Source organism: Mytilus californianus, unplaced genomic scaffold, assembly GCF_021869535.1.
Source record: "Mytilus californianus isolate M0D057914Y unplaced genomic scaffold, xbMytCali1.0.p SCAF_2, whole genome shotgun sequence".
NCBI lineage: Eukaryota > Metazoa > Mollusca > Bivalvia > Mytilida > Mytilidae > Mytilus > Mytilus californianus.
The window spans coordinates 79,824,445-79,847,397 of NW_026262668.1; the positions used below are offsets into that span (position 1 = coordinate 79,824,445).

Genomic DNA, 22,953 nt, shown 5'->3' on the forward strand with positions numbered 1-22,953 from the left:
TTTTTTATACATATAAAAGTAACAACAAATGACAAATACACTAATATTTAGTGCAGACGATGTAAACAAAAATGGCCAATGTTTGCAGACGGATTTGTTCTCGTCTTGGACAAAGATTGGTGTTAAACCCATCGTCTAGAAATTTTGCCACAAGTCTAAGATGTTTTGATAATAAGGAGCATATATACACTTCTGAACACGATGAACTTCGAGCTACGTTAAGAAAGGTAACAAAAACTGACTTTAAAATAAACATGGACTTTGGTCATACAGAGAAGTTATTTACATAACACAAATTGCTCAGAAAAAAAAAGTGACAATGTTTCCAATATAATTAAAATACTTTCGTAATATAACAGTACTTTCAAAATATTTATACTGCATCATTCAGTGCATAGAATAGAATAGAATAGAATATTTTTATTTCCCAAATTACAGGGCCCATAAAGGGCATAAAATCAGATACAATTGATTTACATAATTGGTAACAACAACAATAATAGTCACTTGAAAATATATATTTAGTAAATTAGCATTGGTCAGAATCAGAGCCAAAAACCACATATATATTGTGAATAAAAGAATAAAATTACATTATATGCATTCATTCTCAAATCATTTACTTGACTTAGTGTCAATATGCATACCCAATCTCCTTAATTCAAAACAGTCACAAATATAACAGCCCAGTTTTTCCATAAGAGTTACATTTTCTTGAGTCAAGAGTCATAAAAATTTAGAAGATTTATTTAAATTTTACAAATTATAATTGTCAGATATGTATTGAAAAAAGGTCTTCCCTTTGAGTATCATAAAGAGGACATTCTAACAAAAAATAAAGCTCATCTTCAACTTTACCAAGTGAGCAATTTGAACAAAGACGCTCAGATCTTTCTATATATTTTTTTGAATATCTGTCTGTCTCAATTTTTAAAGAGTGAGCACTTATTCTTAATTTACAAATTGACTGTCTTTTTTTAAAATCTTGTAGTTCTAAATATTTTTCTTTTTTAAAACAATTTTTTTATAGAAAAATAAGTACCAAGCTTCCCTTTTTCAGAGTTAATTGTTTGATACTTCAGTCTATTCCAAAATGTTAAATAACTTTCACATAGTTTATTTTTAACATAATGACATAAAGAGCCAATTGATTGGTCAAAATTTGGTAAATCAATCTCTCTCTGAATATAATCTATACTAGAGTACCATGTATTTACATTAGAAATATGTAATTGTTTACAACATATGAATGCATCAAATAATAATCCTTCTTTCAAACCTTCCAGTCTATGACAATATTTTAACATTGATTAAATTATAGTAAAATAAATAGGAAATCTACCAAGCTCTGACATCACAGCTATGTTACTGGACTTTCTGTTTACACCAAGAATATATTTCATTGATTCATAATAATCATTATCTTTTTTACATGCAGCTGAATCAGTACGAAACATTCCCCATATTTCACTGCCATATAATAGTATGGGTTTAATTGTATGATCATAAAGATGTAAAAAGTGCATATTTTCACCACAAAACTCCGAAATCTTGGTCACCAAATCCATGTTAAAGGTCTTACATATGTATGTACACAGTCGCTTGAATTTTAGTGAAAAAGATATGAAAAAAAAGTTTTAAAAGTAGTGATATATATATAATATAGGGGTATATATCACTATTTTTTTTTTTTTTTTTTTTCATATTTTTATCACTAAAATTCAAGCGACTGCGGTATATGTAACATAAATATACCATTACAAAAAAAAACAACCGATTAAATTGTAAATGTGTTCATAAAACCCTAAAAAATATGCTAGGTCTTTTCACCGCCGAACACCATCGCACTCCACCAAACACCACCGAACACTGCCGAACATCCCAAAATAATCTAAAACTATGAAAAAAATATTTTATTATGTTATCTTATCTATTTCACATATTTAGATAAAAGGTTAACAAATAAAAAGGAAACGAGACCAATTGATAACACCCAAAAGAGTAGAAGAGTCATCAACACTGCAAAACACTGCTGAACACCCATAATTATACTTTTTTATCCTTTTTTTTTAATTTATTTTAACTTTTGTTGTAATTAAGTAAAAAGATTAACAAATAAAAGGAAATAAGACTGAATTGTTAACATCGTACAGAAATAGAGAGTAACCGACCACACTGAACACCGTAAAACACCACTGAACACAAGAAAAAACATTTTTTTAATTTTTTTTGCTACTTATTTTGTCTACTGGTTATAATTTAGTAAAGAGTTTCAACAAGTGTTATAGAAGGTTTGATAGGTTTAATAATGAAGTAATTATGATAAGATATGAATCACACTAGTGTTTCCACTTTCTGTTGTTTAACCTGTTTGAGAGAAGAAGTAGACTCAGCCTACTCTTTTTCATCTTGTTTACTCCATCTCAATTTGGTAATTATATTTACTTAAACAGCAAAACTGTTTTTTTCGTTATTTTCAAAATTGTATGCAGATTAGTATATTTGTTAAAAGCGATTAACCATGAAAAGCGAACAAGACGTTAATCTGATTATCACCGACGTGTGTCAAGCTGTATTTCCTTCCAACTTTCATTTTACACATTCTTTTGTGGATATCATTCATTCAAACTTAAGTTATTATGTTGAGATCATTGAAATGATTATTCTTATTTATTTCTGAGTTAACTTCAAACTCGAGCACAAATCATTATTGTTAATTGCGATTAATCAAGATTGGGAATTATCACGTTTAATCTGTTTATCTAAGACATGTGTCAAGATATCATGAATATTTTATGTACAAATTACATTATAATTTTCGCATTTTTTCTACAAGACTTCTCTGTACTAAACATTTGAGGGACAATCTGAAACATAACCTCCAGATCAAAATTGGAGTAGATGATAAAGAAAGGACCAAGTTGATGGATGTCATTTTTGGTACAGGAGGGGTTGTAAATGCTGACAACACAATAGACTTTGAAGAAATCTCTAGTACTTCAAGAATGAAATTGAACAATATCCAAAGTTTCAAGAGTACTTTTTGAAAAACTTTTAAGCCGAGAATTCAAGAGTGCGTTAACGTGCCTCAGCACACCAATAAAGACAATTCTCCAAAACTTTGGACTAATAACAATGCTGAAAGTATTAATCACGTCTTTAAAACTGCCATAAAATGGAAACCACAGTCAACGCCAGACTTGATAAGAAAATTGTATGACTGTGTCCTCGCACAATTCTTTCAACTGAGAGGTGCCCTCCATGGACATGGGGACATTGTGTTAAAACCCAGTGAGGTTCATTATCTGGTTCCAGATCAGTTGTGGAGATGTAAGTCGAATGATGAGAAGATAGACATATTCCAAAAGTACTTGGTTGACCAAAAAAGGAAGAGAAAAATAGAGATGATAAGTTCTTCTGATGGAAAGTTTTCAGTGGTCAACAAAGCTAAATCAATCGCCAAAAAGCCATGCCAAAGAAAACGCCCGACAAATGAAAAGACAGCCAAGAGATGAACTACAGAATGACAAAACAGACCCTAAAATGACATAAATATATATATTGAACAAAATAAAAAAAGAATTCATCTGCCCAGAACCAAAAAAATACCTTAAATAATTATATTGAAATAGACATTGAATCATATGTATTTGATTCACAGAAACAAGAACATAATAAATAGACTTTCACAAACGCTGTGACACGTATTCTCCGTTTAATTATTCTTTGAAATTGCGATAAAAAATCAACAAATTCAACTGTTTTCTGCTTTAATTGACACACATTATTGTTTTTTTCATAGTTTTAATTCACTTTTGGGGTGTTCGGCGGTGAAAAGACCTTCCCCTTAAAATATACTCTAGAGAACAGAAGATTGTGAATATTTTGCTTTTTTATATGTCATGAAATTTTAAAAATCAAATTTTAAATATTAAAATGTTAAATGTACAAACAATTATTTTTTTTTTAACAAATAAATATTTATTTGCCAAACACAGTGCTCAGAATGAACCAGATAATCTCAATCCTAATTTTCAAACATAATATAAAAAATGAAATAAATAAACAAACCCAGGATTCTTTAAGAAATACAGATTCCGAATGGAGATTCATTTATTGTATTATAAACCATGACCGAGCCACAATTTCAGAAATCATTTTTGTCGAGCCTGCGACTTTTGTCGCAGAAAGCTTGACATAGGGATAGTGATCCGGCGGCGGCGGCGTTAGCTAACTTCTTAAAAGCTTTATATTTTAGAAGGTGGAAGATCTGGATGCTTCATACTTTGTATATGGATGCCCCATGTTACGACCTTTCCGTCAGTCACATGTCCAATGTCCTTGACCTCATTTTCATGGCTCAGTGACTACTTGAAAAAAAAGTTGAGATTTTTTGTAATGTTAAATTCTCTCTTATTATAAGTAATAGGATAACTATATTTGGTATGTGCGTACCTTGCAAGGTCCTCATGCCCGTCAGACAGATTTCACTTGACCTCGACCTCATTTCATGGATCAGTGAACAAGGTTAAGTCTTGGTGGTCAAGTCCATATCTCAGATACTATAAGCAGTAGGTCTAGTATATTCGGCGTATGGAAGGACTGTAAGGTGTACATGTCCAACTGGCAGGTGTCATCTGACCTTGACCTCATTTTCATGGTTCAGTGGTTATAGTTAAGTTTTTGTGTTTTGGTCTGTTTTTCTTATACTGTATGCAATAGGTCTACTATATTTTGTGTATGGAATGATTGTAAGGTGTACATGTCTAGCTGGCAGGTGTCATCTGACCTTGATCTCATTTTCATGGTTCAGTGGTTATAGTTAAGTTTTTGTGTTTTGGTCTGTTTTTCTTATACTGTATGCAATAGGTCTACTATATTTGGTGTATGGGATGATTGTAAGGTGTAAATGTCTAGCTGGCAGGTGTCATCTGAACTTGACCTCATTTTCATGGTTCAGTGGTTATAGTTAAGTTTTTTGTTTTGGTCTTTTTTTCTAATACTGTATGCAATAGGTCTACTATATTTGGTGTATGGAATGATTGTAAGGTGTACATGTCTAGCTGGCAGGTGTCATCTGACCTTGACCTCATTTTCATGGTTAAGTGGTCAAAGTTAAGTTTTTGAGTTTTGGTCTTTTTTTCTAAAACTATATGCAATAGTTCAACAATATTTGGTGTATGGAAATATTTTATGATCTATATGTCAGTCACACAGGTTTTATTTGACCTTGCACTCATTTTCAAGGTTCATTGCTCAGTGTTAAATTTTTGTGTTTTGGTCTGTTTTTCTTAAACTATAAGCAATAGGTCAACTATAGTTGTTGTATGGAAGAATTGTTAGCTGTACATGCCTGCCTAGCATGGTTCATCTGATCTTGACCTCGTTTTCATGGTTCATTGGTCAATGTTTAGTTTACTTGGTTAATGTTAAGTTTATGTGACAGTTGTAATAAAGCTTTATATTTAGGACTATCAGCATAATATGAATGATTAGTAAAGAAGGCGAGACATTTCAGCGTGTGCACTCTTGTTAATTTTTGACTTGAATTGTTGTTTGTTTCTGATATAAGGTATGCCCATTTTTTCTTATCCTCTTATATTAGAAAATGACAGCACTGATGTAACTTCAGTGTATGTAATACAGGATCAAATAACACAAACAAATATATAAGGAAATCAATCAATCAATATATCACAAATGAATATACAGTCAAGACTATTTGACTGCTCAAATAGCATAGCTGCAGTATAAAAATCTTTCTAGGTTTACTTATATTTAAATTGGAAACATATAATGGAATCGGTTGATTTGTATTGCAGTCATTAAAAATTCTGTACCTGTATAAATTGAACACATAAAATAAATATATACTATGTAATATTATAATTATGCAGTATCATTACTCTGAAGTAAATTTGCTCAAATATTACTTCAGAGCAGATTTCTAACAACAGTCATGGGGTATTATAACTCAATAGTGCCCTTTCTTTTACCACTTTCTTATGTAGGGTGGAAATCCACCAGACCTGTAATATAGTTCAGTTTCCTCAGTGATAGAAATATTAATGTCAGAACAACTTTATGTTCTACATTTTTCCTTTCAGATTATTGATAAGGACATCAATCCTTATGTAGATGAATGGGAAGCTGAGGGAATTTTTCCAGCACATAAAGTCTTCAAGACACTCGGAGATGCTGGTATTTTAGGTGTATCAAAACCTACAGGTATGAATAAATAGATATGTGTGAATAAATCTTGCCACAGTATGCCTTAAAGGGGCATTAGCTGTCAAATTCATGTGCACAGATTTGACTCAATTTCTTATATTTGATGTATAACATACTAAAACATATATCCAAATTACAAAAAGTAAAAAATAAACATATAACAATGCATGGACTCTATAATAAATATCAGCATTTGTGTGTATTTTAGTTTAGACGCCATCTAATTAACCACCAAGAAGACCTCCGAAGACTGCCGACGATCTTATAACCGATATAAATATAAATGTAAATATAAATAGATAGCGACCACGTGCAATTGGATTTTTCTAGGTCTGTTTGATTTCATGGTTTAGGTTAAAAAATATGTTAATCATCGTTTATACCTGTATAAGAATGAATTTTTGTGGATTGAATCAGTCAGTGAAATGGTTCACCCTTGTTTCACTTTCAATGTTGACATTCTTTTCCTTTTAATATCTGAGCATGCCTATTACATATTGAACCCATCTCCAGCTAAGGGGTTATTTCAAAATTCCACTTTTATTGATACTTGAAAGAAAAAGAATTGTATTTTAAATTTTTGTCTAACTCTTAGCTAATGCCCCTTTAACAGCAGTTCAATATCTAAGTATTCAATACTATATTTTGGTAGGACCAGCCCAGAGATGTTATCTATGCCATACTCAATTGAGGCAAGCTTTATCATAAAACCAAAAAGTACAAGAAAATTATAGAACAGGACATACATTTAAAATCACTCATTTATATGATAAGTTCCCGTATAATTTCAAACTCCCAATTCCAAATAGGTGACATATTTTAAAAAAAAAACCAATAATTCATCATCAACAGTTAAAGCAAAATATGGAGAGGAAAAAACGCTGCTGAAACATGAAACAGTTAAAGCACAATAGAAAATCATTAATTTGAATTACTGGTAAAGTGTAATGGAAGACAAATGAATAAAAGGAGATGTTGGTAAATGTCCTTGAGAAGTCAACCCAATTACACAAATCTGTGTGTCAACACAAGTCTTCATTAAGGTGTCTATAGAGTATGTAAAAGCAGTAAATTCCCCTGAGTCTGTCAGTAAAATCATATTAAAATCCATTAACTGGGCTTCTTATTCACTATACTTTGACTGTTTGACAAACTAATATATTTAAGACATAACTAGTAATCACATAAAACAGTTTCATGTGTCCATATAGTTGCTTTTATCCTGCAATCAGCTAACTATTGTACAAATAACAGGTACACAAATAAATTTTTGCTTTATTTGTACTTGTACAAATAAAGTCTCCTGTTACCCCGCTTCCATGTTGAGCAAGCGGTAATGTGAACATTTCTTTTTGTGTACCAGTTCATTTTGGGGTCCTCTTCGCGGTCCGCGTTTAAACTATGTCGATTTGAGACAATGATTTAGATTTAAACAACTAAAGTTTCAAGTGTTGGGTGTAAATTTCAGGATAAAAACAATATACGTACATTGTCGGAAAATATCAAATGTATTTGTACTCGCTGCGAAACAGGAGAAAAGCTCGGCGAGCCTCGCTTTTCGTCCTGTTTCTAAAGCTCATACAAATACATTTTATACTTTCCGACAATGTACATATATTGTATATATATTTTTTAGAATATGGAGGTCTGGGTTTGGATTATTCTTACAGCTGTGCTATGGCAGAAGAATTGGGTAACATTAACTGTGGGGCTTTACCCATGGCTATAGGTGTCCAAAGTGATATGGCAACTCCTGCTTTGGCTAGGTAAGTAGGTTATTAATCATGTTGTCAAATTTGCAGTTATTATTTAATCAACAGAAATTTTATGGTAAAATTACTTTAAATAAAACATACAATTTTTATTGACTAACATTTAATATTCTTCAATACATAATAATCCTTGTATGTAGGGGACAGATATAACAAGACAAAAAATACAACCAGTTAAGATTCATAAATCGGTGAGTATAAAAAGAAAGTGTTGAGGTACTTATTGTTTTAAATGAAGAGAAATGGTTGATTATAAATTTTATCATCAATATCAGTTTGAAAAAAAAAGCTAGCTCAAAAGATGCATTGATGACTTGTAAAAGACCTATTATGCTACCTGGTATTTTAGGCATGTTTATAATTGTCACTGTTCAAAATTTATTTAACATATTTATGGTCTTGTTGCATGAGACCATTAATATAATTCTCATATTTGTTACTGTAAATATGCTGCAAGTCATATATTGCTTTCTTTTATGATTTTGACCTTTAAATATACACTGGATTCATTTATTTATTCACTCATTTAGTATTAAGAAAACAAGCCTATAGAAAATTTGGACTTCATTGAACATTTAAATTTGGGTTTACCTATATCCATGAAATCCACGAAAATTGGTACCCCATGAATAAAATGAATCCTCAGTATACATGGAATATGAGTATTTTCTTTTCAAAATTTTGAAAAAAAATTCCTTGTATCAAAAAGCACATTGTATATATTAAGTGGATTTGAAATGATGCTGATTGAAGAAGAAATGCAAAATTTACATCCATTACAGATTTGGAAGTGATAAATTAAAGAAAGAATATCTTGCACCTTCTATTAGTGGTGATTTAGTTGCATGTCTTGGAGTTAGTGAAGTTGGCTCAGGATCAGATGTAGCAAGTAAGGTTAATTTTGCCATGGTGTTTTCTTGAGATTGTAAAGTAACATTAAGGATAGGTTGGGACATTTTTATAAAGGGAAAATGGTAATCAGATCAATATCAGATCAATTTGAAAAAAATTAATGTGGGGTGGATATAAAAGAAACAACTATCCGTTGTAAATTTAGGCATTTATAAGCAAACTATGCATAAAAGACAAATAGGTCTTTTAATGACTGTTCTCATTAAAAGTTGCTGTAAAGTCTACAGAAAAAATCAAAACAGTCATCATACATAAGCATTGATTTGAAAACTCATGAAAAAAAAACATGTTGTTTTTCCAGTTCAGAGAACAATTACAAGATGCTGAAATCTAATGGTTCCCCATATGATCATATAAATTTCATGTCTAATACAAAATATTTTAGATTTTAAAAGAAGCCAAAAGAGGCTGAACAGAATGTCTGGTTTTCAAATTCTTAATATTTTTACCTGAAATTGAACAAGACTTAACTGCATCTTAAGGACTAGCAATAAAAAAAAATGATATAAGTTTAGGCTGAATTAAAGTAAGATTAAGAAGCTGGTGACTGGAAAAACGTAGCATTTTTTTTCTTTTTTATCTAGTAGATGAATGAATTATTAGCAGAATTATATATTGATTTGTGAACAAGAACTGACTTGAAGGGGTTCCTAAATTTATTTTGTTTAAAGGCACGATAGAAATGAAAAAAAGTCTTTAACCTTCTACATGAAGCTAAATTGCCATTTCTTTAAATTCTAGGTCTTAAAACAACTGCTGTGAAGAAGAATGGTGATCTTATTATAAATGGTGGTAAAATGTGGACAACTAATGGAACACAAGCAGACTGGATGTGTCTGCTAGCTAATACATCAGAGGGCAAACCTCATCAAAATAAGTCTCTTATTTGTTTACCAATGAATTTACCAGGTGAACTAAGATTCTTCTTCTACTTCTACCATAGCATATATGTGACCAGCCATACCATTTTCAGGCTTATGGAGGTACCAGGGTCAAAATGAGTTTTTTGCATTTTTTTGAAGTTAACATAGATTCAAAACACCCTGACAAGTTATTTTGCTAGATTCTTCAAAATAACAGAATAATGGTCATTTTTGTTATTTTTTATTTTAATTTTTATGCCCCGCCGTAGCGGTGGGGGCATTAAGTTTTACCCTTGTCCGTCTGTACGTACGTAAGTCCCAAAATTGGTTTCCGTTCTCTAACTTGAGTTTGCCTCAACCAAATGTTATGAAACTTATACACAATGCTTATTACCACAAAACACAGATCAAGTTTGAATTTTGGTGGCGTCACTTTAACTGTTCTAGAGTTATGCCCCTTTATAAATGGAAAAATTGCAAAATATTTAGTTTCCGTTCTCTAACTTAAGTTTGCCTCAACCAAATATTATGAAACTTATACACAATGCTTATTACCACAAAACACAGATCAAGTTTGAATTTTTGTGGCATCACTTTAAACGTTCTAGAGTTGTGGCCCTTTATAAATGGAAAAATTGCAAAATTTTTATTTTCTTCTAAATATCAAGTAATTTTTTAAATTGCTGAATTTTTCGTTTCCGTTCTCTAACTTTAGTTTGTCTCAACCAAATGTTATAAAACTTATACACAACCGTTCTAGAGTTATGCGTGTTTACAAATAGAAAAATTGCTGAATTTTTAGTTTCTGTTCTCTACTTAAGTTAGCCTCAACCAAATGTTATGAGACTTACACACAATGCTTATTACCACAAAACTCAGATCAAGTTCAAATTTGGGTAGTGTCACTTTTACTGTTCTTCAGTTATGTCCCTTTATAACTATATGATATGCATGTGGGGCATCATCTGTGTCCACATTTATTTTCTTCAATTTTTCACATGTATGTTCTTCTTTTACAGTTGCTATGCTATATTGTGTTTTTATTCGCCCGTCAAATTTTTGACGGGACGTATTATGTTATACAAATGTCCGGCGTCCGTCCGTCTGTCTGTCTGTCTGTCCGTCTGTCCGTCTGTCTGTCCGGCGTAAACATGTCGCACCGTAACTTGAGAATGACTTATCCAAATTTCATGAAACTTAACATAGTTGTTTCTTATGATGGTCAAACGATCTGTATACTTTTTGGTGAAAATAAGATTAAAACTTTTTGAGTTACGGGACTTAGTAACTAAAACAGGTGTGTGTTTTTTTTCACATGTCGCGCCGTATCTCAAAAACAATTTATGATTATTGCTTAAAACTTTACACACTTCTTAGTTATATTAATCTTAAGATCTGTATACTTTTTGGTGATGATTCAAAATTTTATTTTTGAGTTATTGAGTATTTTGTTAAAAAGGGGGAGGGGTTTTTCACATGTCGCGCCATATCTCAAAAACAGTTTATGATTATTGCTTTAAACTTTACACACTTCTTAGTTATATTAACCTTAAGATCTGTATACTTTTTGGTTTTGATTCAAAATTTTATTTTTGAGTTATTGAGTATTTTGTAAAAAAAGGGGGAGGGGTTTTTCACATGTCGCGCCATATCTCAAAAATGATTTATGGTTATTGCTTAAAATTTTACACACTTCTTAGTTATATTAATCTAAAGATCTGTATACTTTTTGGTTTTGATTCAAAATTTTATTTTATAGATATTGAGTTTTTTTTTAAAAGGGGTGTTTTCACATGTCGCGCCGTATCTCAAAAACGATTTATGATTATTGCTTAAAATTTTACACACTTCTTAGTTATATTAATCTAAAGATCTGTATACTTTTTGGTTTTGATTCAAAATTTTATTTTATAGATATTGAGTTTTTTGTAAAAAAAAAAAAGGGGGTTTTCGCATGTCACGCCGTATGTCAGAAACTATTTATGCTTATTGCATAAAAATTCACACACAAGACGACGGGCGTATCATGCGCTCATGGCGCAGCTGTTTATTTTAAGAGGGGTTGGGGGGTGGGGGGGATAGTTTTTTTTAATTAATCAAAATGTAATTGTAGCTTTGATAACTAAATAACTGAAGATTTTTATGCCCCTGCCGTAGCGGAGGGGGCATTAAGATTTACCCTTGTCCGTCTGTACGTCCCAAAGTTGGTTTCCGTTCTCCAACTTTAGTTTGCCTCAACCAAATGTTATGAAACTTATACACAATGCTTATTACCACAAAACACAGATCAAGTTTGAATTTTGGTGGCGTCACTTAAACCGTTGTAGAGTTATGCCCCTTTACAAATGGAAAAATTGCTGAATTTTTCGTTTCCGTTCTCTAACTTTAGTTTGCCTCAACCAAATGTTATGAAACTTATACACAATGTTTATTACCACAAAATACAGATCAAGTTTGAATTTGGTGGTGTCACTTTAACCGTTCTAGAGTTATGCGCCTTAACAAAAGGAAAAATTGCTGAATTTTTCGTTTCCGTTCTATAACTTAAGTTAGCCTCAACCAAATGGTATGAAACTTATACACAATGCTTATTACCACAAAATACAGATCAAGTTTGATTTTTGGTGTTGTCACTTTTACTGTTCTAGAGTTATGCTCCTTTACAAAAATAAAAATTGCTGAATTTTTCGTTTCCGCTATGAAACTTAAGTTTGCCTCAACCAAATGTTATGAAACTTATACACAATACTTATTACTACAAAATTCAGATCAATAACAAATTTGGGTAGCGTCACTTTTACCGTTCTTCAGTTATGTCCCTTTATAACTTTATATGATATGCAAGTGTAACAGTGGTTTGATTCCGCCAGTGTACTTTATTCGGAGGAAGAAAATCACCAGTGATTTTTATCCACCAACAAAAATTCACTAAGTTTTTCTATCCGGGTCCAGTGTAAAACATCCACCAGTCATTATATGGTTTTAAAAAAGAGTTTTTTGGAAGGGAAAATATATATAAAATGCGGCTTAGTAGTTTTAGTGTATTTGAAACTTGCATAGTTGATTTATGTAAAAAGTGGAGAGTTTTCATCCAAGGAATGTTCACACTAGTGTTTTTGTACCGGAATGATTGCACTAGTTATTTTATACCGGGATTAATTACACTAGTGCTTTAGAATCATACATTGATGAAGTGATTAATACTCAGTTTGAACACACGATAACACAATAATTCTTATTAACGAATAAGATTTAACACGGTAATTTTTCTATGCAAATCCATAAAATCATATGCTTTTAAATTGTCACTAATTGTAATATTCTTATTTATTGGATTGCCGAAGTTTTTCTGTGTATTTGCTTTTCGGTCGACTTAGATATAAAATCATATCTTCTATGTCGATATCAAAGGATAATTGAAACTATAGTAAGAACAAATCTGCTCTTTACATTTGTTTTATATCAAGTTCAATGTCCTGATCATTGATAAAGTATTTTGAGTTATAAAATTATCCTCCTCATCATCATCAATATTATTTACTGGATTGACTCTGGTTAATTAAACTGGTTCTTTGAAAATCATTCTATTTTAACCCATTTATTTATGTAAACAATAAACCGATCTAATATAAACAAAACAACGATATCAAGATCGACGCTTTCACAATATTTACATCCAATATTCTCTAGGGAAAAACAGTTACTCGGAATAAATACACGGCGGAATGAAAGTACGCTTACACAAGCAGGGGCATCATCTGTGTCCCATGGACACATTCCCAATTTATTTTAATTCGGTTGCCAAAGCAACAATGTACCGGAATCTGCAATCAAAATAATAATGACTTTAACATTTTTCTTTCTTTCGTAAGGAAAACTACATCAATGCTAAGAGAATACCAAGATATATAATAAACCATCAAGGAACTGTGTATCATTTAATATTCTTTCTAATGTTCATCTATTATCTTATTGTGAATACATTTTGTACATGTATCCTGACAAAGTGATTAAATATGATCTGTAAATGCAGAGTAAGATGAAAAATCAAACAGCATGATCAATAGTATTGGGACATGTAGGTAAAAGGGATGTAAGGAAACTGTCAACAACACATACATCTTGTTTACATAGTTCTAAGACAGTCATAGATAAAACAAAATCAAACAAGGAATAAACATGGGATGAGACGGGGTCCTAATGGGCAGGTATATTCTTGCTTGATTTACATGTACCTGTATAATGTTTATATTTTCCCTTACAATGTGAAACAATGAGATTTACTCCAAAAACTTGGTGTCCATGCTGCAATCTAATTCGGGAAAGTTAAAAATTTTCAGTACTATATTTTTCGAAATAATATCTCGCATTGGTGAAATAATTTAAACCATTTTGTATAATCGAAAACATATTAATGATTCAGGAGAAAGTGATTTACGCAATGAAATCTAAAAGATAAATTGTGTGAATTTAGAAAGCAATTCTAAACGGGATTTTAACCTACATTATCAATTTTATGTAAAAAATCTACTTGTTTTGTATATCTTAATATAAATTTCAAATTTCCTCAAGTCATGAAAAAATTAAACTTTATTTTACCACATGATATAATTGGACATTCAATAACAGGTGCCCAGATTATGTTACATGATTTTACATCGAAGTTTTCTCATTATGATGTTTACCGCCATAAGCCTGGAAATGTCATGGTGGGCCACATATGAGATAACAACCTGAAAACACAACTTAAAAAAAAAATCAACATCTTAAGGTCACAATATGATTTTCTAGGATGGACAGAGTGCAAACAATATACATATATAAAAAGCTCAATCTCCAAGAGTCTAAGCTAAGTTGTGAATGACACTGACAAGTTGGTAGGGGATTTTGTGTCTTGGATTTTTGGTAGAATCACTATCGCTAGCTCCAGATACTAAAGTATGACATCAGATGCTACTAATGCTGTGAAAAAGTAACCATTGTTACACCATATAACAAACAACACTGAAACATTAACAATATGGGAAATTGTATCAACTTGACACAATCTTTACAATTTCTAAAGCTAAATCTTAGATCTTACTTGATTTTAATATGTAATTGTCAATCCCCAATAATGTAAAAAATATTTTTATGACACTTAATGAAATATACATTTTATTTATTGCTTGGTTAATCTAGTACAATTGTATTGAATCGGGTATCTGGAAAAAGTGTGGGTAAACCTGGGACCATAATCTGATAATATACTGGGGAATTTGATGAGTTCAATCAAAATAATTTTACTTTATTTTGAATATTGTAGATGTAGGCCAAAATTTCAATACTATCTTATGTGTTAGAATCTGTTTAGCATATTTTCAACTAAAGTCATTAATTGAAATTATGCATCTGTTCTGTAAAATGTCTGTTTGTTTCAAAAACCAAATTTAATTTGTAATGCCTTCAAAGACTGATATAAATCATCATTTAATCATAAATGAACATAAAAATGATATGTGTAGACTACAAATGATTTAGGTATTTTGGCAAGAAATTAGTATAAATTCAAAGGAAATTTTTTTTTACACAAAATGTTATTACATTGAAAACTTAAAAGTAGTACAGAATCTCAAAATTAAGTTTTTATTTAAATGCATGGCTGCATCTCTTGTACATTCACCACATATTTTTCTTTCCAATGAATCATGATAAAGATCCATTGATTGATTGTTGTTGATAAACACCTAGTTACCATGATTAGGTAGAGACGTTTGTAAGCATCAATGAGACGGAACATCGACCCAATTATTTTACCCATTAGTTCAATGCAATTTTATCATAATTGAAGGGCAGATTTTTTTTCCCTGTATTTGACAGCCAAATTTCTATTACTTGTTATACTAGTACACCTCTTCGGTATTAGTTTAAACATGATTTATTGTTCAAAATGACAAATGCTTGAGTGTTTCTAGGAGAATTCTTGAAAAGTCATGACAGGCATTTAAGAGAGCTATACTAATTTGAGCATTAATAGTATTAACTTCCTGATTAAAAGGGAGAATAAATTTGGACCATTTACTCAGACAATCATCTACAATATGCATTTCAGAACAACATAAAATTTAACAGAAGTAAAATGAATAACCTTTGAATATACTACAAATTAAGGCATCTTTACACAATTTAATCTCGGTACAATATCCCATTTAAAAGATGGTAGATTTAGTAAAGGACTTCATTTGTGGGTACTTGACTAGTATCCTGTAACTGGGATCCTATTGAAATTTACAAGTAACAAATGTATCTTAACAATATGAACATCTTTGTCACATCAACAGTGAACATGTTATGACAGAGCAACTCTTTTTCACCAGAACTGATAAAACTCCCTTATCAATTTTTTAACATCTTTATTGTTTTGAATCCTTTCCAAATAAAACAGCCTTGTGTAACATTATTTTTCTCACTACATAATATAATAGGTTTATGCTTTGAAAAGTGGTATATATCTCAGACATACACTAATTTGTCGTGTTCAATTGTAGTTTCAGCTTGTTACCCTCTTTCAATTTATACTATTGTTTTATCATATTTTATAATAACAGGTAATTATTTTACATTGAAGGTATTACTATTGCTAAAAAGATAGACAAAATGGGAATGAGAAGTTCTGACACAGCACAGATATTTTTTGAAGATGTTCGAGTTCCAGCAAGTCATATTATTGGAGATGAAGGGTTGGGTTTTACATATCAGATGATACAATTCCAAGAAGAGAGAATTTTTGCAACTGCTGCTGGTATGTCTGTTTAGCATTGTCCATGGTTGTGTTATATGTGGGACCAGTCACCTAGACATTGATGTCTAATATTTGATTTTGAAACTCCCATCTTGGTCTCAAATCTTCTGCTTCACTGATACTTATAGTACAAACAGCAGTTTTCAAGAGTTCTTTGCTTCCATCTTCATATTAAAAAACATCATTTTATAAAAAGTATGTAATTGTCTAATTAGGAGTTAAATTTTTTGTTTGTAAGTGGTTCTCAAATAGATTGATTAATCTGTTCTTATCATCAATATGCAGAGAAATTCAGGTATCATTTAAGAACCTATGCTTTCAAGCAAAAGAAGTATACTCAAAATAAGGGGAACCGCAATGGTAACTAAAAGGGAATTATTAAGATCTCAATGCGTATTTGGTATGTTTTGGAGGATTTACCATACTAATAAATGACCTTTGCCATTTCTGTTTACCAGTATATTTTATTAAGAAGACAGTTAACAAATGAATTACTTGGAAGACTCAACACATTTTTTAAAGTACATGTAGTTACATCAAATGTTTTGCTTCCTTTTGATTGAAGTATTTAAAAAAAAAAAATATTTATTCTCACAATTTATATTTGAAAAACACAATGTGTAGTAGCTAAATCTTAGTTTGCATTGGTTATAAGTATGCAAATTTCTCGCTGCATTGAAGACCTGTTGGTGGCCTTCTGCTGTTGTCTGTTCTGTGGTCGGGTTGTTGTCTCTTTGACACATTCCCCATTTCCATTCTCAATTTTAAATATGTCAATTTATTAACTTGGCTACACAAATGTTATTACATTCATAATGTAACCTAGCAATTTAATAATGCAACTCCTGCTTATTAAATTTCAGCTTTAGTACCTTTGGATAATGTAATCAAACTGACTGCAGACTATGCAAGAGATAGGAAAGCCTTTGGTCAGTCCGTTTTAGACAATCAGGTTGTTCACTTCACACTAGCAGAGCTAGCTACAGAAGTTGAAAGTCTCAGATCTATGTTGTACAGAGCTGTAGGTAAGATAATTGTAGTTGTAAACTACTAGCAAGTCGTATTATTATTATTATATGCATCTAAAAATTCTTTATGACATTAAAATGTTTATTTCTAGCAGTATAAAATGAAAAATAGATGAGTAAATCTTTTTCATTGCAGTAAAAACATTTGATAGAAAGTATGCTATTAGGGGAAATAACTCCATTTTTTAAACATGAAAATTTCCCTTTTTATTTTCATCACCTTTTCTAAAGTTATATATATGTTATTCGTATGCAATGGCTACTAATTGTTCAACATAATTTATAAATCAATAGAATCACAATTAATCGACCAAAACAGCTCAGTCATTCGTCCTGTAATGGCAATAAACTGGCAAGGACTACCTGTCACTTCTATCAAGCAATATCTTTTTACAATGTTTTTGCTTTTTAAGAATCAAAAAATATATTCATGATGATCTGCAATACCTTTAAATTTCTTGTAGCCTGAAAGTATGCATTTCAAATTTCAAACTATTTATCATTTATTGTCAATTGATGGCAGTATAAGGACTTCAAAACTTTTTTTTTATCACAGAACATTATGTTGTGCAGCTTAACAAATTATCAGAATTGATATTATCGAAGGTATAATTTATCTGGAAATTACCTTCTTGGCAGTTTACCACAGAGTTTTGAACAACACTAACTGAGCTGAAAAGCTTTATATAATTAGTGCCAGATTTTAATAATTTTAAAACTTTTGATCTTAGGTCAGTATATCCAGGGACATGATGTTACAATGTTGGCATCAATGTGTAAGCTAAAGGCGGGTAGATTAAGTCGTCAAACTACAGATTCATGTCTACAGTTCTGGGGAGGAATGGGATTTACAAATGAAGTATTAGTCAGTAGATTATATAGGTAAGATTTATAACATTTAATCGGTTAGATATTCTTTTCTTGATAGTATCTAGAAAAACATGGATGTTGAATAAAAATTCAGTAAAGTATACAGTATATATGTTCCGGACCATATATGTATTTGGACCATATGTGTATGGTCATGACCATATGGGTGTATACTCATATGGTCAGACCATACATGTATGGTCCGGGTAATTAATACAATGAACATTGAAGAGATACTTCTACTGTAAATTGCATAAGTATACCCTTCAAGGTGTCACAAATTAAGAGTTGTTAAAATGAAATTTTGACTCATTTATTCATATGTTAATTTATTGTTACATATACATGATTAATGAAACAAAGTGAATACTCTGAAGTTAAAATTATAGTAGAAAAAGCATTTTTACATGATCGTAATCAATTTTTCTCTAAGAAACATAATATATCGACTTTGAAATATATAACTTCAAGAAATATTTAAATGAACCGTTAAACAATAAGTGAACTGTTTTACTCACAGGCACTTGGGGCATTGAACTTTTTTAAAATTATTATTTTGGTGGTTAAATTTGTTTTTAGTAAATTCAAATGTCTTCAATATTTCAAATAATTTTTATTGATTTAGTGTGTTTTTGCTCCTATTCATACGATCTTATAATAACAGTAGATGATATGTGCTGTCCCTCGATTCTTATTTGAAAAATAAGATTAGATAGGCAGCACATATTACTTACTGTGATTGTACGAGCTGTGTGTTCCTACAAAAGAAGTTAGAATTTATTAGAAAAATACCTATATGGTCTAAATACTTATATAGTCCGGCCCTTTAATAACCAAACTAGTATATACACATGTGGTCATGACCATACAAGTATGGCCTAAATACTCATATGGTCCGGAACATATATATTCAATCAGTTAACTTCAATCTTGTTGAGTTTGTTTGACAGCTCAAGGATGACAGATCTGTAGCTGTTATGGCTGTAATTGCATGTATATACTGTAAATTCAGAAATTTTTGTTATGTTTTTATTACCGAAATTATTAGGAAAATTGAGACATCAAAGGTTTCGTGAAAATAAAAACTCATTTTCAAATCTTTTAGTAGCATTTCCTGTAATTACGGTTAAACAGGCATTAGCTGCCATTTAGACAAAAAATTAAAATACGTTTTTTTTTTTTTTCAAATAGTTATAAGAGCAGAATAATAATATTTAGCTTTTAGCAGTCAGTTTGGTTCAATTTAGTGAAAATAAGATCGAAAACATCGCAAATGTATTATCGACTTGCAAGTCGATAATTCAACCTCAGTTGAACTCGTATTCATGTAACCCTAACTTGACCTTTAGCTGAAGATTGGTTATGCACGTCCTAAGCGTGTTCAGTTATTAAAAAGAAAAGAATGTCAACATTGAAAAGTGAAGCAAGGGAGCCACCATAAAAAAAAAATTCTTTGACCAATTCGGCCGAAAAGAAATCCTCCATATCCAGGTAAAACCATGATTTACATTTTAAAAATTTATGACATGAAATCAAACAGACCTGGAAAAATCATAACTACACAACTCCATGTGCTTCTAATTCTATTTATATTTATATAATATTTATTAATGATGGACTTCTCATCTTAAACTAAGTTGTCCGACTGGGTTTTGGTTATTAAAATGAACTTAATAGTTACCAGAAATTCTCTCTTTAGTTTTCCCACTTAGATTAGACAATCAGGTTTCCACTTGAAAACAGTTTTTGTTTATATCATGGGGAAAGGATAGAAATGGGATTCACTGCAAAATATTTTCAATCGCCAGCTGGGCGATCTGGATGATAGATTATGGCCTAAACTTTGGTCACCTTGGGCGACTAGGCGACCTTTAAGTTTAGTCCCTAGAACAGTTATCAATCACAACCACTGCTGTTACTTTTAATAGAAAATATGATAAAAATGGTAAAATTTTAGAATTTTGTTTTTTGGAATATCCCTGAAAATATTCAATAACTATTTTATTTGTCAACACTACTAGAAAAAAAAATGTATAAACAAAAACACTGATTGAAATGATCTGGATAAGTAAAACCTTGACGTAGAAAACAGATGCTGCACAAACGACACGTTCTTAATGGAAAAGCAAAAATGATGAAGCCTGTATTGGAGTATATGAAAGGGTGTACAGGGACATAGTAGTAAACAGAAATATAATAAGAAATATCATTTAAAACTTTCACACAACAGAAGAATTCCATTTTAAGTAGCCTGGTAGCTATTAATACCTAGGACTAATACATGAATAATCTATTGGTCCAAGTTAATACGGACTATATCCTCTTTCACACTTAACATCTGCATATATCATTACCACTCATTTGACATTTGTAAAAAAAATGGTATCTACATATAATCAAATATTTCCCAGTAAAAAAAGGTTCTAACAGCAGTCACACAGTGACTATTATTTATGTTTGTTAAGTAAATATACTATAAGCAATGCTTATTTTTATATTTCAGAGATTTTCGCTTGTTATCTATTGGAGGAGGTGCAGATGAAGTTATGTTATCCATTATATGTAAATACATGGACATTCTTCCAAAACCACCAAAGAAGTAATGAAGTCAAATCATTTTATTTTTAGGGACTACTCTGTATATAAAGTTGAAACACTCTATCTAAGAGCAGGCTTTTGGGTTCAGAGAGGGACTGTGAAAAAAGTAACTTATTATATGTATTCATTCTCAACTTTTCCTCCTTTTGGAAGTTCATTGTTATTTATCCTGTTACTCAATAAAGTTTAGGGAGAGTTGGTTTTGGTCATTCAGGGGGTATCTCTATTATTCTGGATTAATTTCAGTATAAAGGATTGGATTCAAGTGAAAAAAGTCACAGAATATAAATATATGTCAGTTGGTTTATGATGATAATGACAGGTCAGTAATAAATTGGATTGCTTTTATGTGAATATATTGTGGTATGTGGTCATGTGTCCAAATTTTGGTTCGTGACAATGTTTGTTATAAATTGGTCACCTTGGTCTGCATTGATGCAAGAAGCTTAAAGTTCCTATCATTAATCAAGTTAATAGGGTGTACCTGGCTGCCCTTTCTACAGATGACCAGTGCACATCTTGAACCCTACCATATTGGTGATGGACAGGTATAAGTTAACCTTCCTAATCCACTCAGCCACTCTGTCCCCTAGCAGCAAATGTATCATCAATAAAGAATAAAAGTTTCCATATTATATAAATTTTTGGTATCTCATATGAGTCTATGACATAAATTGGTTTTTATACGACCGCAAAAAATTTTTGAGGTCCAATAGTGGTATGACGTTGGCGTCGTCGTCCGGCGTCGTCGTCGTCGTCTGAAGACACATTGGTTTTCGCACTCTAACTTTAGTTGAAGTGAATGGATCTCTATGAAATTTCACCATAAGGTTCAATACCACAAAAGGAAGGTGGAATTGATTTTGGGGGTTATTTTACCAACAGTTAAGGAATTAGGGGACAAAAAGGGGCCAAAAATAGCATTTTTGTAACTTCCAGACATAACTTGTGTGTTAGTTTATGGATCTCTCTGACATTGTACCACAAGGTTCCATATCACAAAGGGAATGCTGGGATTGATTTTGGGGGTAATTGCCTCCAAATTTTAGGAAGTAGGGGCCAAAAAGGGGCAAAAAACAAGCATTTTTCTAGTTTCATGACAATAACTTGTGTGTAAGTGTATGGATCTTTATAAAATTGTACTACAAGGTTCCATATCACAAAGGGAAAGCTGGAATTGAGTTTGGGGGTAATTGCCCAAAATGTTTAGGAATAAGGGGCCAAAAATAAGCATTTTTTTAGTTTCCAGACAATAACTTGTGTTCAAGTGTATGGATCTCTCTGAAATTGTACTGCAAGGTACCATACCACAAAGGGAAGGCTGGGATTGATTTTGGGGGTAATTCCCTCAAAATTTTAGGAATTAGGGGCCATAAAAGGGCAAAAAACCAAGCATTTTTCTAGTTCAGGACAATAACTTGTGTGTAAGTGTATGGATCTTTATGAAATTGTACTGCAAGGTTCCATATCACAAAGGGAAAGCTGGGTTTGAGTTTGGGGGTAATTGCTCTAAATGTTTAGGAATTTGGGGCCAAAAAGGGGCCAAAAAACAAGCATTTTTCTAGTTTCCTGACAATAACTTGTGTTCAAGTGTATGGATCTCTCCGAAATTGTACTGCAAGGTACCATACCACAAAGGGAAGGCTGGGATTGAGTTTTGGGGGGATGAATCATAAGGGGGTTCAAAAAATTTGGGGGGGGGGGGGGTTTCCTTTTTTTTCTTTAAAATTTTCCATTTTAAATTGGTTATTTCTGATTTATATATAAAAGCAAATAATAATGATATGGTTTGAATAGGTAAATTAAAAATCTTTAAGTTCTTAGACCACATTCATTCTGTGTCAGAAACCTATGCTGTGTCAAATATTTAATTACAGTCCAAAATCAGTGCTGTATCA

At 31.4% G+C, this 22,953-nt stretch overlaps 1 protein-coding gene across 1 annotated transcript; it reads left to right on the top strand.

Annotated features, from left to right (window-relative positions):
- The first annotated feature begins 5 nt into the window (after window positions 1–5).
- LOC127728310 (probable acyl-CoA dehydrogenase 6) lies at window positions 6–22,749 on the top strand. The gene is made up of 9 exons (XM_052235652.1): window positions 6–227; window positions 6,108–6,228; window positions 7,868–7,997; window positions 8,786–8,892; window positions 9,657–9,824; window positions 16,386–16,559; window positions 17,423–17,584; window positions 18,319–18,469; window positions 20,961–22,749. The coding sequence occupies exons 1-9, from the start codon at window positions 72–74 to the stop codon at window positions 21,058–21,060; spliced, it is 1,269 nt and encodes a 422-aa protein (XP_052091612.1). The 5' UTR covers window positions 6–71; the 3' UTR covers window positions 21,061–22,749.
- The last annotated feature ends 204 nt before the right edge of the window (window positions 22,750–22,953 follow it).

Coding starts and splice junctions, on each gene's coding strand:
- LOC127728310 (XM_052235652.1), top strand. CDS start 72: ATGGCCAATGTTTGCAGACGGATTTGTTCTCGTCTTGGACAAAGATTG. Junction 228..6,107: donor TTCGAGCTACGTTAAGAAAG/GTAACAAAAACT, acceptor TTTTCCTTTCAG/ATTATTGATAAGGACATCAA. Junction 8,893..9,656: donor CTCAGGATCAGATGTAGCAA/GTAAGGTTAATT, acceptor TTTAAATTCTAG/GTCTTAAAACAACTGCTGTG.